At 45.3% G+C, this 25,297-nt stretch overlaps 1 protein-coding gene and 1 long non-coding RNA gene across 7 annotated transcripts in view; one reads left to right on the top strand and one right to left on the bottom strand.

The window, feature by feature from the left end:
* Positions 1–224: 224 nt before the first annotated feature.
* CPSF6 (cleavage and polyadenylation specific factor 6) overlaps positions 225–25,297 on the top strand; it is an 88,430-nt gene continuing 63,357 nt past the window's right edge. For 5 of the 6 annotated variants that reach the window (XM_048835818.2, XM_048835820.1, XM_048835819.1 and 2 more), the window contains exon 1: positions 225–380. In XM_048835818.2, the coding sequence (XP_048691775.1) occupies positions 321–380 (60 nt within the window). In that variant the 5' untranslated portion in view covers positions 225–320. The remainder of the gene's footprint in view (positions 381–25,297) is intronic. The other variant, XM_048835821.1, reaches the window with a different exon arrangement.
* LOC125630207 (uncharacterized) overlaps positions 18,924–25,297 on the bottom strand; it is a 56,943-nt gene continuing 50,569 nt past the window's right edge. The window contains exons 2-3 of the long non-coding RNA XR_007354591.2: positions 22,483–22,573; positions 18,924–19,046 (exon numbers count right to left, since the gene is read on the bottom strand). This is a non-coding gene — a long non-coding RNA (uncharacterized LOC125630207). The remainder of the gene's footprint in view (positions 19,047–22,482; positions 22,574–25,297) is intronic.

Raw genomic sequence — 25,297 nt, 5'->3', positions numbered from 1 at the left:
GTGGGTCCCCAATCCCGCCCCCAAGAGTGGGGGAGCCTGGTCAGAGAGCAAACCTCCAACCCGCGTCGGGAGAGGCTGCAAGGACCGCGGGTATCGCTGAGAGAAACTCCCCAGCCGGCCTGCGTGACACCCCCTCCCCCCTAGCCTGGGGCGGGCTCAGGCGCATCCTGTGGGGGCAGCAGCAAGAGCGGCTGCAGTAACCGGAAGTTCCTCGTCTCCTTCCGGAAGTGACGTTGGCTCCCCCTCCCCGGCGGCGGCTCTAGACCCGGGCGCGGCGGGCGGTGGAGGCGGCGACGGCGGCCCGAGGAGCGGGCGGGATCATGGCGGACGGTGTGGACCACATAGACATCTACGCCGATGTGGGCGAGGAGTTTAACCAGGTACGCGCGGGCGGGACCGATCCCTGCGCCGCCTGCAGGGCCGCGCGACGGGGAGGAGGAGGCGGCGCAGCAGCCTCCGCCGCCGCCATTGTTGGTGTAGGCGCCCGGCCGTGGGTTTCCCGCGGAACGCTAGGCCGCTAGCGCAGGCCGCATGCGCGGGGCCCGGCAGCAGGGGGCCGCGTGGGGGGGAGGGGAGGTCGCGCCGCTAGCTCTGAAGGGGGTAACGGGCCTCAGCTCGGAGAGCGAGAGCGGCCTGCACCGGGCATCTGCCACCGGCAGCCAGCCGACTCGCTCCCTCATGGCGCCGCCCCTCTCCGCCTTATGGGGGCGTGCGCAGGGGAGAGACCGTAACGCGCCCGGCAGCAACCCCCCCCCCCCATCTCCGTCTCCCCCGAGAGACCGTAACGCGCCCGGCAGCAAACCCCCCCCCCCATCTCCGTCTCCCCCGAGAGACCGTAACGCGCCCGGCAGCAACCCCCCCCCCATCTCCGTCTCCCCCGAGAGACCGTAACGCGCCCGGCAGCAACCCCCCCCCCCCATCTCCGTCTCCCCCGAGAGACCGTAACGCGCCCGGCAGCAACCCCCCCCCCCCATCTCCGTCTCCCCCGAGAGACCGTAACGCGCCCGGCAGCAACCTACACACCCTATTTCCGCCTGCCCCGAGAGACCGTAACGCGCCCGGCAGCAACCCCCCCCCCCATCTCCGTCTCCCCCGAGAGACCGTAACGCGCCCGGCAGCAACCCCCCCCCCCATCTCCGTCTCCCCCGAGAGACCGTAACGCGCCCGGCAGCAACCCCCCCCCATCTCCGTCTCCCCCGAGAGACTGTAACGCGCCTGGCAGCAACCTACACACCCTATTTCCGCCTGCCCCGAGAGACCGTAACACGCCCACCAGCAACCCCCACCCCCCCATTTCCGCCTCCCCCAAGAGACCGTAAGGCGCCCGGCAGCAACCTCCGCCTCCCCCGAGAGACCGTAACCGGCAGCAACCCCCCGCCCCCACGCCCCATCTCCTCCTCCCCCGAGAGACCGTAACATGCCGGGCAGCAACCCTCATCTCCGCCTCCCCCGAGAGACCGTAAGGCGCCTGGCAGCAACCCCCACCCCCACCATCTCCGCCTCCCCCGAGAGACTGTAACGCACCCACTAGCAACCCCACAACTCTGAGGGACTGTAGTGCACCAGCAACAATGCTTCATCTCCTCTCCCCCCCCCCCCCCCGACTGTAGCGCACACACAGCAACTGTTCCATATTCCTAAAGAGAGAAAGAGACTGTATTATACACCCAGCAACAAATCCCCTCCCTCATCTCTATATCCCCCCGAGACACTTACCCACACACAGCAACCGGGGTGGTGGGGCTCGGGCTTTGGCCCCCCTGCCTGGGGTGGTGGGGCTTGGGTGGCTCAGACTTCATCCCCCGCCCCCCCGTGTGTTTAGTGTAGGTTTTTTTTGTTGTCAGAAGGGGGTCATGGTGCAATGAAGTTTGAGAACCCCTGCTCTAGAGCAGTACCCAACTCCTTTATCCCCATGGAAAGAGAGCAACTGTAACACAGATACAGAGCAAATGTCTGCTCTTATCCCCATAGAGAGAGGTTGTAACACACACATAAACACAGCAATACCTTCTGTATGGAGAGAGAGAGCAACTGCAACTAACACACACACACACATACGCACCCTCCCCTGTCCTCTGGATATCCCCAGAAAGAGCAGTTTTAACACAAGCATAACAGACAGAGAGCAATGCCCCCATATTCCTGTAGAGCAGGGATTCCCAAACTTGGTTCTTGGCTTGTTCGGGGTAAGCCCCTGGCGGGCCACGAGACGCTTTGTTTACCTGAGCGTCTGCAGGTACGGCTGCTGGAAGCCCCCAGTGGCCGCGGTTTTCTGTTCCCGGCCAATGGGAGCTGTGGGAGCGGCCCCGGACCAGGCAACTGTTTCCCGCAGCTCCCATTGACCGGGAAAAGCAAACCGCGGCCGCTGGGGGCTGCGAGCGGCCGTACCTGCAGACGCTCAGGTAAACAAAGCGTCTCGTGGCCTGCCAGGGGCTTACCCTGAACAAACCGCAAACCAAATTTGGGAACCCCTGCGAGTGTAGAGTGTTATAAAACACAGAGTACCAGCCCTCTGGGTTATTGAGAGAGGAACTGTAACACATACAGTTGCGCTCTCTACAGGGATTGTTACTATATGTAACACACAGCACAATACCCCCCATCTCAATAAAGAGAGAGGCTGTAACAGACAGGAACACCCCGACCAACTCATAACCTGAGAGAGACTGTAATATCTACTTAGCAACAACTCCCATCTCCATATCCCCAGAGAGAGAGAGGGACGGATGGACGGACACACACACACACACACACAGTAACAGCCCATCCCCAGAGAGACTGTAACACATAGCACAATCTCTGCCATCTCCATGTTGGAAACCTCCTTATCCCTTGGAAGTCTGTAAAACACACGATTCCCACCAGCACCAAAGAGGGGATAGAGATACTGTAGCATATGCATGAAAATCCTTAATCTACAGATGGATAAAGAAACCATAAAGCAAGCACAATTTCTTGCCTTATCCAAGGCCTCCTAGTAGGAGAGACTAAAATGTGGCAAATTTATCATCCAGAGAGAAGGAAACTAAAATATGCACTGCATTTTCTTGCACACTGCAAAAATTAATAAATAAATATTAGGAGAGAGACTTGAACTGAGCAAAATTTGTCCAGTGAGTCTCCAGAAGGTGAGAGTTGGACCAGTCCTGAGACATGTAGGGTTGTTAAAATATATACTCCTTTTGCCTCCTAATGATAGAGCTTTGTGGAAACACATCTACTTTTTTCCTGTTTTACAGCCAGTTGATTTTTAGCTATTTACTCTTTTTCTCCTTTTTCATTCATCTCAAAAAGTCTACTTGCCCTTACCAAAATTAATGTCCTGTTCTTATCAGGTTTGCTGTAACCTAGTTACCATCTGTATTTACGTCAAATGGGCTCTGGCATTGTCCTAGGTCATCATACCCCAGATTGCATTGTTTCTGCCCCAGAGCGTGAGAAATTAAATAAAGCGGCCACCCTCCTGCAGACACTTCCAGTCCTGCAGAGCTACTAATGCTCTGCAGTTGGCATTTGAGCACATCTTTTTTAGCAGGGGGAGGTTGGTGTGTGTCAGAGAGAGAAATAAATAAAATGGGGGATGATGGGATGAGAGGGAGATAGGTGGTTGTGTTTGGGAAAAAGTTCTGTTTTATTTGGGTGGTGGATAGAAAAGGAACAGAAGAGTGATTATCACAAATGTTTATTTAAACATTTAGACATTTGCGATTTTTTTAAATTAATCAATTAATCATTTTGGTGAGACTGCATGTTACATAGTGACATACCATAAAGTAAGCAGGCAATGGAGAGGACTGGTTTGTTCTCTTAGGCCTTGTCTACATGGAAAAGTTGCACAGATATAACATAAGGTGTGAATTTAAACTGATATAATGCAATTGGTGCAAACTTTTGTAGAAACACTCCAATTCCAGCATAAGAGTGCTTTCTTTGGTGTAGTTTAAGTTGGTTTGGAACTGGTTTAAACTAAGCTGAAATACTCCTACGCCAAAAAAAGTGTCCACGCAGTATTTGCACTTAGTTAACTAAGTCAATTTAATGAAACCAGTGCAAGTGTGTGTGTAGAGAAGCCCTCAAAATGGGAACACTGTGGCTACAAATATGGTGCAGATACCTACTTCCTTCTTGAAGCCATTGTTGCAAACATGGCTGCCAAAGAGAAGATGACTGAGAATATGCTGTCTCTTGCGATATGGCATTGTGATCCGGAGCTACCCAGTGCTGGGCATTCTCTAAAATCATTTTGGTTGTCAGGACAATGGCACCGAAGAATATTTGTTCAAGCTTCTTGTTTAGATATCAGTTTGCCATACCACTTTTGTTAGACTTTGTCTATAGTAAAAAGAGTTTGCCAGTATAGCTATATCAGCAAACCTTCCTAGTGAAGATACAGCTCATACCAGCAAGAGTTCTTTTGCTGAGACTGCTTAGTCCAGTTCCCCAAACAAAATAAGCTATAACAGCAAAAGGACTTTTTTGTTGGTATAACTGCTTCTACAGTAGGCCTTTTGCCAGCATACTTGAAATGTGGGACTCCCCTCCCGCCCACCACTGATGTAGCTATTCTAACAAAACTTTTAAGGGTAGGCTAGGCATTAGTTTTGACTGTCATCTTTCTTTCTCTGGCAGATTATTTTACAACAAGGAAGAAAAAAAGCTATTTTCCCAGTGGTTTTACCCTTGGTGATGGTGTTTCCAAATGTCTCTAGAAAAGCACTTGAAGTTTGTGACATGTATAACATTTCAGTGAAGAACTTCATAGAAAGCAGACAAAACTTATCGAGCAGTTTCCACTGTGTGCCTCTGATCCCAATAAAGTGGCAAATGTCTAGAATCCCATTTGATTTTATTCTGTTTTTTCTGGATAGTACATATCCTCTCCTGTTAGGAAAAGGTTACATACTTAATTACGTCCTACCTTTCTTTCTTAGCATCTAATTGAGTCAACAGTGCACAAATAGACACTAGCTATAAACAAATCCTGCCAAATGAAAAGTATTAAAAAACAAAACAACCTTCTCTGTAAAGGCTGTGGTGTTTTTTTTTTTTAATGTGGTAGTAATGCTGAAAATTTCTGCTGTGACTAATTAGATGTGGCTCTCAGGCTTCTGGCAAGTTGCCACGTGGCCCAGGTTGTCTGCTTTTCTCTTTGCTTCAAAAATGCACACAAGCCATTGCTGTGCAATGGCTCATGTGCTTAGTAAATTTCAGAGATGTAGTGGGGTTCAGGTTGCTAACTCAAAGCTGACAAAGAAGGTCCCACCCACAGTGCACAACTCCTATAGCCAATTGATGATCCTGTTAAAGATCTGGTAAGTAGATGAAATTGAGATAATAAGGAGGTTCTCCCCAACAAAGTTTAGTTAACTTGTCTTATATTGACTACTTAGTATAAACACACTCCAGAACACTATGCCTTTCAATCGTTGTCTTTGTGTAATTTTCTCTAATCCCCATTTTTTTGGGCTTTGTTCATCTCATTACAACTTTTTAATTCATTCTTGTTTGCATTTTTTGACCTTGTCACAATGCTCATTTCACTTCCTCAGACTTTGCTTATTTTTATTACTTTTCAGACTGCTTTTCTTATAAGGTGGGCAGTGGTAGTAGAACAGTAATACTTTAAAATGGAAAGCTGCCAAGGAAAATACTGATCACCATCTTATTCACTTTTCCATTTCAGTTCTTCCAGATGTGAAGTACTTCTGATTATCCTTCTTACTTCTACTACAATAGTGCCTAGGTTGTCCTAATTGGGATTGTGACCTCATTGTGCTAGGTGCAGTAGAAATTTGTATGAGATGGTCTTTGTCCCAAAAATTGTACAAGATCAGGGTGATGACTGGAAAATCCATTGCAGCCTCAAAGTTGTTAGCATTAGTCAGTTCTCCTCTGTAGCAAGCATTTTACACAGGAGCCAACTGCAAAGGAAGCAGCTTGCTGTTATATAAAGTGCTATGCTGCTGCTGCCGTTGGTTTACATCACCCCGATGCTACAGGAGCCACTAGTTTAGGATGGGGAACCGAGAAATCCTGAAAGGGTTTGCAAATCCATTAAGTAAAGGGCAACTCAACTTGGATATAAGTAATTTCATTACATACCTCTCATTTGTATCAGAGACATTCCAAAACAGGTCTTTTAAGACTTCTGTTATGGTGAGCCACTATCACTTTCCCTTGTCCTCAGCTTCAGGATTCCATACTGCTCCTCCCAATGCTGGTTGTCAAGTCTCCTCTTCTACCCTAGGCTGCTTCCATTCTACATATACACTACAGTACAACTGCCAAAATCCTTGTCCAGATTGAGAGAGCCCCCTTGAGTGCATCTTCACTAGGGAAAAAGACGTATTCTTAACTCTTGTTGGCCAACACATGGTAACTGAGGCAAAATTCTATTGAAGACAAGGCAGTTTGTAGTTTTAACAAAAGGTAGCAGGGTTTATCTCAACCTAACCCACATAAGATAAGGCCCTTTAACTTTTACTCTGCCCCCTTCCATTCTAGTGGAACTCGCTCATCAGTTCCACCTGCTGATGGAATTATTTCCAGTTTCTCTCAAATCCCTTTATTAGCTTACCTTTGCTATATATGCATAGTACTCAAACTCCCTGCCCTTGCATGTAAGGCCCTTCCCAATATAGTTTGTATGATTTTTCTATCATCATCATGCCTATGAGGACCCCATAATGCCAGGCACTCTTCAAACCCAGAAGGAAAAGACTGTTGCTGCCACCAAATTGCTTAAAGTCTAAATATAAGACGAGACAGCAGATGGAAACAGACCAATTGTGGGGGACAACAAGGAAACAATGAAGATAATATTGCTCAGTATGATAGGCTGTGGTCTAGTTCCCATCAGTCTTTCTGCTCTTCTCTCCGTTCGGCCAAAACTGCCTGCACATGTCATTTTGTTCAACTCAGCGCGTCTTCTTAAATGTCATCCTCTATGCCTGACTCCATCCACCTTCAAGTTTCTCTTGAAAATGGATTTCTTCAAGAAGGCTTATTAAAGCCTAGCCTTCACCTCTAAATTAAAAAACAAAAGTGATCCACAAGAAGCATGCATTCACTTAATAAAGGCTCTAAAAAAGTTGTGAATTTTTGTTGTTCAGAAGTTGTGGCCACAGTTTAAGTTGCGGTTTTGATGCTTTCAGTTCAAGTACCATAATAAAACAAACAAGAAGAATGAAGAATAAAGACCTCCCATCTGAATACCCCCACAAGGAGTCCAGTCCTGGGTGTACACCCACACACAAGCTCCAGCCACTTTTGAATGAGTGGCTTTGCCACCTGTTGCACAAGGTTGCAACATCACTCAAATTTCGCCTTACTGCTTCTCTGTCATGATGAGCAGATGTAGGTGTTTGTAGAGATGTCCTCAAAGTAGCGTGCTGTAGGATTAGAAGGTAAAGGTGCCATTAGGACAGAGTTGTTTGTAGAGTCTTTTAATCTCCAACATAGGTTGGATACCCCCTCCTCCCGAAGCCTTCAGTCCAGGTTGTGTGTGGGGCCTGAGCCTCTGTGCCCTGAGCTGGCCCCAACTTGGAGACCCTTAGAAGCCCTGTGAGGGGGCTGGCACTGCCAGGGCATCAAGATCTTTGGGAGGCTTAAGTCTCAGCTCCCACCTAGCCCCTTTACTGGGGCCTCCCCAAATTGGTTCCTCAGCACAGTTGTGCTGCTGAAGAAGGCAAAGTCCTTGAGGTTGTCTTCCTCATGCACCACCATAGCCCCATCTCATGCACTAGGTTGCGTCGGTACTTACCCAGATTTTTCTTGGTTGCCAAGCAAGGTCTCAATGCTAGTCACTCAAACTTGCCCTGGCCGCCCCTCCATCATGATGGAGGAGGGGCACTAAAAGTTGCAGTGAGTATTACAAATTACAGTTTCTGCAACACAGTTACAGCTCACAATTTTGACAATGACTGAATGCGTCCAATGAAGTGAGCTGTAGCTCACGAAAGCTTATGCTCAAATAAATTTGTCAGTCTCTAAGGTGCCACAAGTACTCCTTTTTCTTTTTGCGAATTTTGTTACTGTCTTACTTATAGTCAACCTTGTCTGACCTTCTGCGTTCCTGCAAACTTGTGGTTCGCTCCGTTCTCTTGATGTTAAAACTGGCCATGGAGAGAGACCTGCACTGTTAGTAAGAACTGTTGTAATGTTTTTTCCTGCAAAAAAGGTTTAAAAAAAGATTTGAGAAAGTAAGGAAACTGTTTTTGTGTTTGTTTCATTAAATTGATGGTTAAAAGTAACATTTTTCTTCTGCAGAGTAAAGTTTCAAAGCTGTACTAAGTCAGTGTTCAGGTGTGAACTTTTTGAAAGAAGAGCCATAACATTTTGTTCAGAGTTATGAACATTTACGAACCACCTCCATTTCCAAGGTGTTTGTAACGCTGAGATTTTGCTGTACATGGATAATGCTGTTATTATCATCAACCTTTTTGATAAAATCTTCTCTAAAAAGCTTTGGGTAGCCTTACTAGAGTGCCATCATTTTGCCTTCAGGGTGCTCAATTCAGACTCTTTCCTGGCAGTTTTGGAAAACTCATTTATACTTTCTGACATTCTTTACTGCATTTCTTCACCTTGTTTCTGCCAGAATGATTCCTTTTGAGAGTTCTTTTACACCCTAAAACCTATCTTGAAGAGTTTTCTGTAGTGCAATGTGTTGGGCTATTTGGGAGTGAGAGTACCTATAAAACAGGGGACAACTGTGGTTGAGAGACAATTGGGCACTAAAAATCTAATCAGAGTTGCATATTTACTAAATAAAAGATGTTTTACAATGCCAACTAACATATCTGGTAAACTTTTCTGTTGGTGTGAACATTGTTTAAGATTTTATTGCTAAGTTATGACTACGGTGGGCACATAGAAGTTCCTTTATGCTCTCAGTAGGTTAAATTCATTGTTGTTCTTATTCAGCTGACATTTTTCCAAAAGCTGAATTATGAAATTAAAGCAGGAAGCTGAGCTTCATCTTTAGGAGAGGAAGTTATGGTCCTTCCTATTGTAGAGATGAGATTTCCAGGTAAGTTGGAGAGCATGAGATTGTCTTTGTGTTCTTTAGTGCCTCAAATTGGAGGAACTGCTAAGGGGAAAGGAAAGGGGAGAAAACCTCAGTAGTCTGTGTTCTCATTTTCTCTTTGACCTTGATTCTGCAGTGTCTGGGTTGGTGGATGCAGCAGGTCACTATCACAGTTTTTTCTACAGCAGAGCCTGGTGGCATATGTACCTTTTTTGCATTTTGTGTCTGAAAATATACTGATGACTCTAGTCTTTTAGAGAAGTAATTAGAAGATAAACTTGAAAACAAGAAATAGTTTTGAGACATACACACAGTTGAATAATAAAAGTAAACAAACAGGGTAGCCAACTTATGCTAACCGTACAAGAGACTACTATAGTGTTATGAAGTAGGTGTTGAGCCAGCTGGTATTTACATAGTCCCAGGCCCCTTGTAGTTATGTAGTCCATGGGAACATGAACTTTTTTAAAAGAAAAAACACCCTACTCTCTTCCGAAATCGGCTGTCTATCACGTGACAGCACACCATAGCTTTGCCTAACAACTTGCTGCAACTTTTTGGACTTCCTCCAGAGAGTACAGTGGAAACTGAAATAGAGAAAAAGAATGTGGTAAATTCTGTACACTTTTTAAGGATTTAGATTGGTTTACAGGTAAAGATGTTTGCTTTAATATTAAGATAAGGCTGTGTAAATCAAATATGGCTTATTGGAAAATAATTTCTTTGAATTTGGAGGGCAATTCACCATGTTATTAAGGTTTTGCCCTTGCTTGTAAGGTCTTGGGCACAGACTGCCTGTTACTGAGTGTATGTATAGTACCTATCACAATGGGGCCTCAGTCCCTGTTGGGCCATCTAGAGTAGATGCTACCATAATACAAACAAGATGATAATCACATAAGCTCTTAGCTACATGTGGATTTTTCTTAGTTATTCCACTTGTACATTGTTTTTGGCCACTTTCTCAATTTTGTAATGTAATATTCTCCATTGTATACTGTGAGCTGAAACAGTTGGATGTGTGATGTAAACTGCAAGAACCTACAAGTTGTGCAGGATCCACAAAATCTTGTCCACCATCTTGGATGGTTCTCCTTGAGGAGGGAGTCATCGACTACTGTATTTTAGTAGCATCAGAAGGCCTTTTCTTTTGTTAAAGCTTGCTTGAGTATAGGTACGCTAGTACGTGAAGCTATTTCAGAAGCTTTAACATTTGAGGATTCATTCCCTCCCCTGAAAAAAGGTTGATGACACTGTATTGGTTGTAAAGGACTACACAGATCTTTCTATTTGTGATCTTTTAGGACCTGCAAATCTTTTCCACAACACTGTGTGTGCATCAATAGTTTGTATACACAGCAGGATGAGTTAGAAGAAACAAAAACAATAGTGGAAACTTAGACATTTGCCTCTTTCCCCCCGCCCCCCCCGAAAAAACTGCAGCACATTTTCTTATGGGGGGGTGTCACTTTTTTGTGTGAATGATTTTTCTATTATGCATTTTTCTGTTAACTTGATGTATGACTATGGGTAACAAATGTGCACAAAAATAGTAAATCCCACAGCTCTTCATACAACCTACAGTAATTGGCCAGTGGTAGTTCAAAAAAATCTGTAAAGACTGTTGTCAAGGTTCCTCCCCCACTCTGAACTCTAGGGTACAGATGTGGGGACCTGCATGAAAAACCTCCTAAGCTTTACCAGCTTAGGTCAAAACTTCCCCAAGGTACAAAATATTACACCCGTTATCCTTGGAATGGCCGCTACCACCACCAAACTAATACTGGTTACTGGGGAAGAGCTGTTTGGACGCGTCTTTCCCCCCAAAATACTTCCCAAAACCTTGCACCCCACTTCCTGGACAAGGTTTGGTAAAAAGCCTCACCAATTTGCCTAGGTGACTACAGACCCAGACCCTTGGATCTTAAGAACAATGAACAATCCTCCCAACACTTGCACCCCCCCCCCTCCTGGGAAATGTTGGATAAAAAGCCTTACCAATTTGCATAGGTGACCACAGACCCAAACCCTTGGATCTGAGAACAATGAAAAAGCATTCAGTTTTTTTCAAGAAGACTTTTAATAAAAAATAGCAGTAAATAGAAATAAAGAAATCCCCCCTGTAAAATCAGGATGGTAGATATCTTACAGGGTAATTAGATTCAAAAACATAGAGAACCCCTCTAGGCAAACCCTTAAGTTACAAAAAAGATATACAGACAGAAATAGTTATTCTATTCAGCACAATTCTTTTCTCAGCCATTTAAAGAAATCATAATCTAACACATACCTAGCTAGATTACTTACTAAAAGTTCTAAGCCTCCATTCCTGTTCTGTCCCTGGCCAAGACGACTACAGACAGACACAGACCCCCCTTGTTTCTCTCCCTCCTCCCAGCTTTTGAAAGTATCTTGTCTCCTCATTGGTCATTTTGGTCAGGTGCCAGCAAGGTTACCTTTAGCTTCTTAACCCTTTACAGGTGAGAGGAGCTTTCCCCTGGCCAGGAGGGATTTCAAAGGGGTTTACCCTTCCCTTTATATTTATGACACGCCCCCCAAATCTCAGCTAGGGTGAAACACTGACTGGGATTTCTTCCTGGAGCTCTAGGAAAACAGAGTTAATAAGACACATGCATCTCTAAATATACTACCAAGTACATAAAGACTAACAATATTTTCCACATCTCAAGGACGATTTTAACCAGTTGATTCTGGGAAACTTTCACGGGAGAGTGCATCAGCCACTTTGTTAGAAGCTCCTGAGATGTGTTGGATGTTGAAATCAAAATCTTGGAGAGCTAAACTCCACCGAAGAAGTTTTTTGTTAGTTTCCTTGACGGTGTGAAGCCACTTTAGTGCAGCATGGTTGGTTTGCAGGTGGAAACGCCGTCCCCAAACATATGGGCGTAGCTTTTCCAGAGCGTAGACAATGGCATAACATTCTTTTTCAGTGACTGACCAGTTGCTTTCCCTCTCAGACAGTTTTTTGCTGAGAAACACTACAGGGTGGAATTCTTGATCAGGTCCTTTCTGCATTAAAACTGCTCCCACACCACGCTCGGACGCATCTGTGGTTACTAGGAACGGTTTGTCAAAGTCTGGGGCCCTTAGTACAGGGTCAGACATGAGTGTCGCTTTAAGCTTGTTAAAGGCCTTCTGACACTTTCCGGTCCACTGAACAGCATTTGGCTGTTTCTTTTTGGTTAGGTCTGTCAGTGGGGCAGCGATTTGGCTGTAGTGCGGTACAAATCGTCTGTAATAACCGGCCAAGCCTAAGAAGGATTGAACCTGTTTCTTTGACTTTGGGACAGGCCACTTTTGGATAGCATCCACTTTGGCCTGTAGGGGGCTGATAGTTCCTTGACCCACCTGGTGTCCAAGGTAAGTCACTCTGTTTAGGCCTATTTGACACTTCTTAGCCTTAACAGTTAGTCCTGCCTCCCTTATGCGCTCAAGGACTTTTTGTAGATGTTCCAGGTGGTCTGCCCAGGAATCCGAAAATATGGCCACATCGTCAAGGTAGGCGACTGCATATTCTCCTAATCCCGCTAGGAGACCATCTACAAGTCTTTGGAAAGTGGCGGGTGCATTTCGCAGCCCGAAAGGGAGTACATTAAATTCATACAGCCCGAGATGTGTGATGAAGGCTGACCTTTCCTTGGCAGATTCATCTAGCGGTACCTGCCAGTACCCCTTGGTTAAGTCCAAGGTAGAGATGAACTGGGCCCGTCCCAGTTTCTCTAATAGTTCATCTGTGCGTGGCATGGGATAGTTGTCTGGGCGAGTTACAGCATTTAGCTTACGGTAGTCCACGCAAAAACGTATTTCCCCATCTGGTTTGGGAACTAGAACCACTGGAGATGCCCATGCACTTTCAGAGGGGCGGATTACACCCATCTGTAACATATCCTGGATCTCCCGTTCTATAGCAGTTTTAGCTTGAGGAGACACCCGGTAAGGTTGGACCCTAATTGGGTGAGCATTACCTGTGTCAATGGAGTGGTATGCCCATTCAGTCAGTCCTGGGGTGGCTGAGAACGTTGGCGCGTAGCTAGTGCACAGCTCCTGGATCTGCTGTCGCTGCATACGCCCAAGGATCATGGAGAGGTTCACCTCTTCCACACCACCACCACATTTCCCTTCGTAGTAGACACCTTCGGGCCACTCAGCATCGTCTCCTCCCTGGGCTGTAAACTGACAAACCTTTAATTCTCTGGAATAAAAGGGCTTAAGAGAATTAATATGGTACACCTTAGGCTTTCGGTTGGAGGTGGGGAATGCTATGAGATAATTAACAGCTCCCAGGCGCTCCTGGACCGTGAATGGCCCTTCCCACGATGCTTCCATTTTATGGGCCTGGAGCGCCTTTAAGACCATGACCTGGTCTTCTACTTTGAAGGAACGCTCTCTGGCATGTTTATCATACCAGGCTTTTTGCTCTTTTTGAGGATCCTGTAAGTTTTCTCTAGCAAGGTCTAAAGAGGTTCGGAGGGTGTTTTGTAGGTTGGTTACAAAGTCCAGAATGTTAGTTCCTGGAGAAGGTGTAAATCCCTCCCATTGCTGCTTCACCAACTGCAATGGCCCCTTAAACTCACGGCCATATACAAGTTCAAATGGGGAAAACCCTAAACTGGGATGTGGTACAGCTCTGTAGGCAAAGAGCAACTGCTGCAACACTAGGTCCCAATCATTGGAGTGCTCATTTACAAATTTACCTATCATGGCCCCCAAAGTTCCATTAAACTTCTCCACCATGCCATTTGTTTGATGGTGGTAAGGAGTGGCAACCAAGTGATTTACCCCATGAGCTTCACAAAGGTTTTTCATAGTTCCTGCCAGGAAATTAGTCCCTGCATCTGTGAGGATGTCGGAGGGCCAACCTACCCTGGCAAAAATGTCTGCTAGTGCCTGGCATACACTTTTAGCCCTGGTGTTGCTTAGAGCTATGCTTCCGGCCATCGGGTGGCAAAATCCATGAAAGTCAGTATGTACTGCTTTCCTCTGGGTGTCTTTTTCGGAAAAGGACCCAGAATATCCACAGCTACTCGCTGAAATGGAACTTCAATGATGGGGAGTGGCTGGAGAGGGGCTTTGAGCTGGTCTTGGGGTTTTCCCACTCTTTGGCACACCTCACAAGACTGGACATAGGTAGAAACATCCTTGCCCATTCCCTCCCAGTGGAATGATCCCCCCAAACGGTCTTTGGTCCTGTTCACCCCAGCATGGCCACTAGGGTGATCGTGGGCTAAGCTCAAGAGCTTGGCCCGGTATTTAGTTGGAACTACCAACTGTTTCTGAGGATGCCAGTCTTCCTGGTGTCCACCAGAAAGAGTTTCCTTGTATAAAAGTCCTCTTTCTATAACAAACCTGGATCGATTAGAAGAGCTGAGAGGCGGTGGGTTGCTCCGTGCCGCCGTCCAAGCTCTCTGGAGGCTTTCATCTGCTTCCTGTTCGGTCTGGAACTGTTCCCTTGATGCTGGAGACATCAGTTCCTCATGGGATTGTGGACCTAGGCTTGGTCCCTCTGGAAGCGATATAGGGGATGGAGCTGTTTCTGTTGACTGTGAACCGCTCTCCGCTGGTGCACTATGTTGGGATTCAGGCTCCGGCTGAGCCTCTTGGGTCGGGTTATCGGCTGCTGCCAGTTCAGGTTCGGTGGGGCCCTCTGGTGTTGAGGTTGCAAGTACTGGATTCAGTGCCGACACGGGGTCTGGTGTTGGTTGTTCGGCTGGTTCCGGTTCTGGGACTGGTTCCGTCTGGGTCTCTGGGACTGGATCCACTACTGCTGTTGCAGACATTGGCCTGGGGTCCAGGTCCATCACCTCTGACTGGGTCCTGATAGAAGTTTCCGGAACAGAGCTAGGCCTCACGGCTTGTTTAGCCTGGCTGCGGGTGACCATTCCCACCCTCTTGGCCTGCTTCACATGATTGGCCAAGTCTTCCCCCAACAGCATGGGGATGGGATAATCATCATAGACTGCAAAAGTCCACATTCCTGACCAGCCCTTGTACTGGACAGGCAACTTGGCTGTAGGCAAATTGAAAGAGTTGGACTTGAACGGTTGAATCGTCACTTGGATCTCTGGGTTGATTAAATTGGGGTCCACTAAGGAAGCATGGATAGCTGACACTTGTGCTCCGGTGTCCCTCCACGCGGTGACCTTCTTCCCGCCCACACTCACAGTTTCCCTCCGCTCCAAGGGTATCTGGGAGGTATCTGGGCCTGTGGACCTCTGGTGTGATTCCGGTGCAATGAACTGTAATCTGTTGGGGTTCTTGGGGCAGTTGGCCTTTACATGCCCCAGCTCGTTACACTTAAAACATTGTCCAGCTGACGGGTCACCGGGGCGAGGAGGGTTGCTGGAGAACGGGGTGGTGGGACGATAAGGGGTCTGGAGGGTTCTTTGGGAGGTAGGTGGGGCTTTGGGCGGCCCCCGGTAATAGGGTGTGGTCTGGGGTGGTCCCTTCTGGTCTCCGCTCCAACTGCGACCAGTTTTCTTCTTCTCTGCCACTTCCACCCATCTGGCTCCAATCTCTCCTGCCTCAATTACAGTTTTGGGTTTCCCATCTAGGATGTATCTTTCTATTTCCTCAGGAACACCCTCTAAGAATTGTTCCATTTGCATTAGGAAGGGCAAATTTACTGGAGATTCAACACTTGCTCCTGATATCCAGGCATCCCAATGTTTTACAATGTGTTAGGCATGTCGGGTAAATGACATGTCTGGTTTCCACCTTAGGGCTCTGAACCTCCGACGAGACTGCTCGGGTGTTATCCCCATTCTGACTCTCGCCTTGGATTTAAACAGTTCATACTTGTTCATGTGTTCTTTAGGCATTTCAGCTGCCACCTCAGCTAAGGGTCCACTGAGCTGCGGCCTCAGCTCTACCATGTATTGGTCAGTAGAGATGTTGTACCCAAGGCAGGCCCTTTCGAAGTTTTCTAAGAAGGCCTCAGTATCATCACCTGCCTTGTAGGTGGGGAACTTTCTGGGATGGGAAGTGGTACCCGGAGAAGGATTGCTAGGGTTCGTTGGTATATTCTGCTGGGCCTTTATCCTCTCCATCTCCTCCACATGCTTCCTCTCTTTTTCCTTCTCCTCCTCCACTTGCTTCCTCTCTTTTTCCCTCTCCTCCTCCACATGCTTCCTTGCCTCCATTTCCCTCTTGTGGGCAGCCTCTTGGTGTTGTTCTGCCTCCCTTTCTTGTTCCTTCTTCAGCTGCATGAGTTCTATCTGTCTTTCATGTTCCCTTTGTCTTTCCTCAGCCTGAAATTTGGCTAATTCGAGCTGTAGTCGAGCCGCGGATTTTGCCATTCTAACCTCTCTGTTTTTACTAACTTTACACCCGAGGTTTAGAAATAAACAAACAAAACTTGGCTGTAAAATTTTGCTGTGCTAGAATAGAATACCTATTCTCTGATAGTGATTGTCAGCCTACAGAAAAAGACAATTCCCTTGTCTCTGCTCTGGGCCCAAATTAAAGCAAAAAACCTCCAACTACTTGGAAACCTGCTTACCCAGCCCAAAGGAAAGAAAAAAAAAATTTCTTTTCAAACCTGTGCTCCTTGTAAAACAAAACAAAAAAATCAAAATCCTAAAAAAAACCCTGCCACTTCTGTCTCCAGGCAAATGGGTAGAGCACACCCCCCCTATTTACTTTTAGGAAGAAAAGAAAAAAAAAAACCTCTGGGTTGGAAGACTGAATTTCCCTGCAGGAGTTAAGTACCCTGCCTCCAGGCAAAGAAAACCTGCAATTCACAAGATAATCCCCTTTTGTCTCTGCTTGGCCACAAAGCAGAGAGAAACCAAGCTGCTTTCAGTTTCAAAGCTGCTTTCTGGACTTTCTTTCCAAAGGAAAAAAAAATTTCCTTTTTAAAATCTGTATTTCTAGTTCAAAAAATCTCAACTGGATCTCAAATGATTTCAGGTTAATCCCACCACTGTGCCACCATGTCAAGGTTCCTCCCCCACTCTGAACTCTAGGGTACAGATGTGGGGACCTGCATGAAAAACCTCCTAAGCTTTACCAGCTTAGGTCAAAACTTCCCCAAGGTACAAAATATTACACCCGTTATCCTTGGAATGGCCGCTACCACCACCAAACTAATACTGGTTACTGGGGAAGAGCTGTTTGGACGCGTCTTTCCCCCCAAAATACTTCCCAAAACCTTGCACCCCACTTCCTGGACAAGGTTTGGTAAAAAGCCTCACCAATTTGCCTAGGTGACTACAGACCCAGACCCTTGGATCTTAAGAACAATGAACAATCCTCCCAACACTTGCACCCCCCCCCCCTCCTGGGAAATGTTGGATAAAAAGCCTCACCAATTTGCATAGGTGACCACAGACCCAAACCCTTGGATCTGAGAACAATGAAAAAGCATTCAGTTTTTTTCAAGAAGACTTTTAATAAAAAATAGCAGTAAATAGAAATAAAGAAATCCCCCCTGTAAAATCAGGATGGTAGATATCTTACAGGGTAATTAGATTCAAAAACATAGAGAACCCCTCTAGGCAAACCCTTAAGTTACAAAAAAGATATACAGACAGAAATAGTTATTCTATTCAGCACAATTCTTTTCTCAGCCATTTAAAGAAATCATAATCTAACACATACCTAGCTAGATTACTTACTAAAAGTTCTAAGCCTCCATTCCTGTTCTGTCCCTGGCCAAGACGACTACAGACAGACACAGACCCCCCTTGTTTCTCTCCCTCCTCCCAGCTTTTGAAAGTATCTTGTCTCCTCATTGGTCATTTTGGTCAGGTGCCAGCGAGGTTACCTTTAGCTTCTTAACCCTTTACAGGTGAGAGGAGCTTTCCCCTGGCCAGGAGGGATTTCAAAGGGGTTTACCCTTCCCTTTATATTTATGACAACTGTCATCCAGCCGGCTCTTCCATGTGGATCCATAACAAAGTCCTTGTAATTCTGGATGGGCATAGGGGTCTGTCTGCATAAAGTAACTTGCAGCCTTGAGTCCTAAAATGAGACACATTGAGCAAGGGCATGTGAAATGGCAGGTTTAGAAAATATTAAATGAAATAATGTCTTGCTTGTTGTCCTGCATGGAGGCTAAACCACTCTGCCACGTCTACACAGGAGAACAGATTTTTCTTTGCCTGTCCAGCTCATTCTTGTTTTTGCCCTTATTTCTTCCTTCTCTGTTCAGTCAAGTGAATGTGGTGGTAAAGTCCTACTCTGGAAAATAAGTGGGGAGAGAAAAAGCTGTTTTGTTTGGAAAAAATGGAGAGGGGATGGTATGTTAAAAATGGTAAAGCAGGAAAAAATCCTAGATTTTGTCAAGCATTTCTTAGATTATTTTATTTAATATCTAAAAAGTCCCAGTTATTATGTGAAATTAACATATAATTGAGTTGAAGGGAGAAGGATGGAATTTCATATCTCTGTTGCTACTGGTTTGGTGGGCTGAAATGTTTTCCACAAAACTGATTTAAGGGGGCAACATTGTGTTTGATTTGTTGACTATTGGGGCAAGAAAATGTTAAAATTTTAATTTGACATTTTAGATTTTTGATGAGGAAAGGAAAAATGTGATATAGAGTTGCAGCATCTGATTGGCTTTATCATCCTGTCTGTCATGAAATACAGCAGTCATGCCTTAGAGATGTTTTAGGGGTGAATGGGAATGCACTGAGACTACTCTAATTAATTTCAGTTCCAAGACCAAAGTGCTTAGGTGAACAACAGCTGTCACCTCTAGGACCATCTCTTCTGGAGTTCCAGGAGACTTAATTCTTCTTTCACCCTGTTTAACATGCAAAGTTCTTCTTTGAGTGATTGCACAGGTGTGTGTGGTCCCAGTGTACTGGAGCCCAGAGTTTTCTGCAGCAGTACCCATAGGGATGGCACATCTTCATGGCCCCTCCTGAAGCTGTATAAGTTGTTGCTGCCCCAACCCCCTCAGTTCCTTCTTGCTCCCAGTGGTCTGAGCTCCCGGGGCAGTTTGCTGCACGATTCTTCTTCTGTGTAGTCAGTGAGTTTAGCTCTACCTTTTCTGTAAATAGAGACACAAGGTGAGTGACATAATATTGAACCATCTTCTGTTTGTGAGAGAGACAAGCTTTAGTGGTTACTATCCAATAGTTGTTTCTTTTCTTTTGTTTTATTTTATTTGTTATTTTAGTAATTAGTCTTTGATTCTAGGGACTGGTGGCATGCAGTGCTCACTGGGCCTTTAGCACTGCCTGTTGTGTGGGTTGTCTGTCCTGATGGAGACCTCCGCATGGGTTGTCTTTTGTGTCTCAGCAAGAGACACATTAAGAAAAGCAGTATCTGGCATTATTTCAAGAAAAGAATGCAGATTTCCAGAGATCTGCAACTCAGATTACTCATGGAGCAGGCGATGAGTGCTTTCTCAGCCTCCGAGCCCTCGACCACACACCCTGCCACCTGCCTGCAGTTTGCTACTGAGGCTGCAGTGATCTCTGGATTCAGATTTCTTTCCATGAAGAAAGAGGGTTGGTCTTGCTCTCCAGAGCTTCCCTGAAAGGAGATAGGCTGGAGCTACTTGAAGTTGAAAAAAGACTCTTCTTCTTCAAAGGACATGGAACATAACTGGGATTGTTCAGGTACTCAAGGTAGGGTTGGCCATTGACCTGCCTCCCTGCATAGTACTGGGGAGAAGATGTTGGTGCTGTACCATCAACTCCACTCCTGTTCATGGAACAGCCATTGAGTCTAATACCAATGGATTATGTTTTGGTGCCAACATTATTGATACCAATGACCCCACAAGCTTATGAGGCAGCAAACAGTTAGAAAAGGTAGGTAACCGTTTTTTCGAAGTCCTCCAGCACTTTGCCATCCCATTCTAGGCACAGTTTGTCTAGAAAATGTTTTAGTCTGCCCCCAAAAGGAGAGCGCCAGTACCAGGAGTGGGATTGGTTATACAGCAAAGAAAGCATTGTGGACTGGTACCTACTGGCTTCCCATGCCTTATGCTTTCCTGCATTGGCATTTTTGGAACATGTATCCCTATCCCCCAGGTCTCAATCACTGGCCCAGTTGAAAGGAACATTGCCATACCATAAGCAAAGCAGCTTCCAGAGCCACTTTGGTTGAAAGCTGGACACTGAGCAGCTAGTGCTGCAGGAGGAATCAATGCAGGAAGAATGGGTTTTACCTCAGGAGGATCCATCAGCTCCTGTTGGCCTGTCTTCCTTCTCACTTGATGATTCAATGATTCTGGACTCCTCTTCTCTCGTTCCAGAAGATTTTAAGTCTTACATCACCAAGTCCCTTTTGAGGATTCCTTTAGTCATGCAAGTTGATCTAGTACAATTGAACACTCACAGGCTTTTGGACTTCCTTGAGATGACTCCTTTGGGGAGGGATGCCCTCCCATTTAATGACGATCTTCTAGAACTGGAAAATGCTTTATGGTACATGCTAGCCTCCTTAGCTCCTAAGTGTACAAATAAACATCATATTCCAATAAGTTGGTTCAAGTGCTTTTATTCCCTAAACTCTCTTATAATTATGGCTGCCAATGAGAGAGCATGTCGGGAGATTTAAATCAGCTCCCAAAGAAAAAGAGCCCAAGAGATTGGATTAGTTTGAGAGTGAAATGTACTATACCTCTTCTCTCCAGATGCGTATAGCGAACTAACAGGCACTGTTAGCTGGATATGACTTTGTAAATAGGAGTTAATGTCCAGGTTTTACTCGTAAACTACCAAAGGATGCAAGGGAGGACAAGACCTCACCCAGCCTGCTCCTGACATCATGGGCCCTTGTTCTAGGGCAGTGATTCCCAAACTGGGGTTCGCAAAATGTTACAGGGGATTCTTGGGTGGGAAAATTCCCTAATGGTAGATAGAGATGTCCCTAGGAACCCCGGACACCCTGGGGCCAGCAGCCCGGAGCTCCTAGACTTCCAAGAGCTAAGCAGATCAAAACAAGCATATCTATCACACTAAGGAGATTTAAACTTCAAGACTCCTTATAAAAAAAATGGAAAGGGAGATGGATATTTTTTGCTGTTTTTAAAATTAAATAGGCAGCTACTATTGTTTTTAAAATTATGATGAAGAACAAGTTTAAGCTTTGTTGTAACATGAGTTGTTTGCCTGGACTGCTCAAGACCTGAATGCTTGTGCAGGAGGAACTCTTTGGGTTGGCTTCTTAAATACCTTCATGCTGTTTCACATCTGATACTCCTTGATGAAACATAGGAGCCTTGTCTTACAACAGGCTTATTCAAACTGATACAAGCTACGAAATTGAGATCTTGGAAGAGTGTTGCCGTTTTCATAATGTAATAAAAATACTGTAATGATTAATAATAATAAGAGCAGTGATCTTGGAAATATAAAATTTATTTTTGTGACATGCTTATTTATACTCGGGTAAAGGAGAAAATATTTTTAAGAGGGGATTTGCGAGACTTGACATTTTAGTGAAAGGGGTTCACAGGTTGTTAAAGTTTGGGAACCACTGTTCTAGGGTGATGCCTTCTGCAATAACAATGAGACTCCCCTGGTTACATAGCTTTGGACATCCAACAAACTATAGAGAACCTTCTGTTTGATTTGGTGTTGCCTGAAAACAAGAACTGACAATGAAACTACTTTCATTTAAAGACTCTTGTGCTACCCTTTTTGTCAGTATAGACCCTCAACAGTAATATCCCTGTCAATTTTTATATGCAGTCTTGATATCCACCAAGGCAACATGATTTTTTGAGAGGGAAGCACAAACATCAGAGACAGAGGTCCTTCAACTTCACTTTGAGTCAGCCAGCTTATCCTCAGTCAGCTGTGTGGAAGCCGCCCATTTGAGGACAGCGATGCAATTGTCAGCGATCTTCCTCTCATCTCCTCACCCTCTCATTTAGGGAAAGATTGTCCCATTTTCTCAGTGCTGGGAAGCCATAATGAGAGCCAACTGGATCCTAAACACTACAAAATTGGGATATTCTATCTATTTCCTCTCCATCCACCTACCCTTTTCAGGGACTCATCTCACGAGTTACTGCTTCTTCAAAAAATGCAGGTTTTAGAGTGGTAGCCGTGTTAGTCTGTATCAACAAAAGTACTCCTCATTTTTTCAAAAAGTTCAGACTCTGTTCACTTTAAGGGCCATACAAGAAGTTCCCCATCAACACTGGGGAAAGAAGTTTTACTTATGATATTTTCTGATCCTCAAGTTGAAGAAAAGTTTGAGACCCATATTGTACTTTTGAAATCTCAAAAAGTTCGTGTACGTGGTTTCCCTGGCATCAATCCTAGATCACAGTTACTGGTTTGCTTTCCTTGTTCTTCCATGCGATGATAGTGCCAAGTAATGGGAAGTTTCTGGGATCTGTAGTAGCAGGCCAACACTATCAATACACAGTACTTCCGTTTGACCTGTCAGTGCCACATATGTGCACCAAGTTCATTGTAGTGGTGGTGGACTACTTGAGAACAGGAATGCACGTTTTCCCTTACCTAGGCAACTGTTAGTGTGAGGGAGATCTGAGTATCAGGTTCTCCACCACATTGTTTATCGTTTTGTCTCTTTGACTATGTGGGACTCAGCCTGGAAAAAAAGGAAAATCCAGATTAATCCTAACATAGAAAGTAGAATTCATCTGAGCCCTTCTCAGTTCTATAGCTCACACCTCTCCTCTACAACGACAGTCAGCCCATTCAACTCAAGCAACTTCATTAGCTTTTCTATGGGATGTCCCCATGCTAGACATTTGTAGGGCTGCTACTTGGTCCTCTGTGCATACCTTCATTCCTTATGCCATCATGACTGCTTCACGATCTAAAGCAAATTTTGGGAAAACAGTATTGCAGTTCCTATTTAAATAGACTCTGCGCCGCACCTCCTAATGGTACTGCTGAGAGTCATCTGAGTGGAACACACGTACATTCACTCAAAGAAGGAAAAAATGGTTACTTACCCATCTTGTAACCACTCTGCACCGGAATCCCGAGTCACCATATTCTGGTGCAAAGGAACTCTAGGGGATTGGGGCACCATTTCCCTTATATAGCCTTGAGAGGAGCCATGAAGATGTGCAGTGTGTGTGTCTCCTTGACAGGTACAGCTACAGAAAACTCTCTGGCTCTGACATATTGGGTGCACTCTCCTCTGTGGAATATGTATGTGCAACCACATCTCAAAGAACATCAGTTACAATATAGTGGAGTCACATCTTATGCGGGGTTTAGGTTCTAAAGTCAGTGCATAAGGCAACAATGGCGTATAGTCAAAATGACCCTTGAAAATCTCTTAATTGCCCATAAAGTACAGTATACTGTACATGGTTTTGTGTATACGAGCCAGTACAGTAATATGTATACAGTAATGTACAGTATAAATAAGTACATATGCAAAATATAATTTTACAGTACTGTATTTTTAATTACAGGGGTAATTACAGGGGGTCGTCAGGGCTTGATGTCGATCCAGGAGACGGAGGTGACGGAGAGCTTGGGTAACGGAGCGGGAGTCGTAGACGAAGTGGTTGGCTCTGGTTCAGCTCGAGAAGTTGATTGCGTAGGCTCATCTGCTGCTGGTCGTTTTTCCTTGAAAAACGTGGTGATCAGCAACTGTTGCTGTTGTCTCTTGAGCTGCTCAAACCTTTCTTGATACAGTCTCAAATAGTCCGTAATACTACATGTGATTTTGAGGCTTCATTCCACGGAGGGATGATATTCAGAAATTAAATCATTGAAGTGTTTCGCTGCCTGGAATACTTCAGCAAATTTATAAAGATTCCAACTTGCTGGCTCTTCCTGTTCGTTGTCGTCATCTTCGTCTTCTGTAGGCGATTTTATCAGTTCCTCTAACTTTCGTTAGTCCATGTTTCTCTATGGCTCTCAATTATTCAATTTCTTCCTCAAGGATGTCGACAAAGCCATCACCACCCACTTGCCTGGCCACCTGAACAATGCATTTCACTTCTTTGTCACTGGTTGGGAAACCCTTAAAATCATTCACACATTCTTTCCATAGGTTTCGCCAACATGCATTGACTATTTCAGGCTTGATTGCATACATTGCCTGTTTAATATAAGTGATGCAATTGGCAATGTTGAAGGACTTCCAGCACTCCATCCCATTAAGATTGGGATCAGCATCTATAGCGCTACGTATCCATGAGAATGTAAGCCTCATGTACGTGGCCTTGAAACAGCGAATCACGCCTTGGTCGAGAGGTTGGAGGATGGAGGTGGTATTGGTGGGGGAGAAAGACGTCTTCAGTGTCGTTATGCGCAAAGTGGAGTGCCGCAAGGTGACCAGGAGCATTATCTATGATCAGCAACACTTTAAAGTCAAGTCCTTTCTCTTCGAGGTACCACTTGACCTCCGGAATGAAACACTTGTGGAACCAATCCAGAAATAATACTGCCGTCACCCAAGCCTTTTTATTTGATTGCCAGAACACAGGCAGGAGATTTTTTTTCTTGCCTTTTAGGGCACGGGGATTTGCAGCCCTGTAGAGCAAGCCTGGATTTATTAAATGTCCAGCTGCATTGCCACAAAACAACACAGTATTTAGCTGCTTTGAAGCCAGGGGCTTGTCTTTCTGACTTTGAAATGTAAGTGCGGTTGGGCATTTTTTTCCAGAAGAGCCCAGTCTCGTCAGCATTAAAAACTTGTTCTGGAAGATAGCCCTTTTCTTTTTTGATTTTCTTTAGTTGTTCAGTGTACGCTTTTGCTGCCTTTTCATTGGCAGATGCAGCTTCACCAGTAGTCTGCACTTTTTTGAGGTTGAAGCGGTTCCTAAAACTGTTAAGCCAACCTTGGCTGGCTTTGAATTCCTTCTCATCAGAAGGCTGTCCCTCTTCTGCTGGAGGTTTGAACAGCACGTAGAGGCTAAGAGCCTTTTCTTGTAACATGTTGCCATCGATAAGCACACATTTACAGTTCATGTCTTCCAGCCATTAGTGAAGACTAAAAAGGCATTAAACTTAAGTCTTATCATGCACCTGGCTCATCACCGTAGCAGTTATTGGATGCCACGGTTGACGAATTTCTCTCTCTCGAATCTTGATAGCACAGATGCTAGATTTGTTGCAGCCATATTTACGCACCACATTGGAGACTGACATACCGTCTCTCAATAAGTCCAACACAGCAAGTTTTTCCTCCAGCCTTGGAACGGATCGCTGTTTCTTCGGTTGAGCACCAGATGAAGTAGTTGGCTTGCGTTTAGGAGCCATGTTATATGAAAAATACGTGTCTTTAAACACTAGAATCACAGTCGGCATGGCGAGATGCTCACACTGAGAGGCACGTGGAAACTGA

The sequence above is a fragment of the Caretta caretta genome, chromosome 1 (assembly GCF_965140235.1).
Source record: "Caretta caretta isolate rCarCar2 chromosome 1, rCarCar1.hap1, whole genome shotgun sequence".
Taxonomy (NCBI): domain Eukaryota; kingdom Metazoa; phylum Chordata; order Testudines; family Cheloniidae; genus Caretta; species Caretta caretta.
Note: the sequence above shows the minus strand (reverse complement) of the source record. Positions and strands in the feature narration are given on the sequence as shown.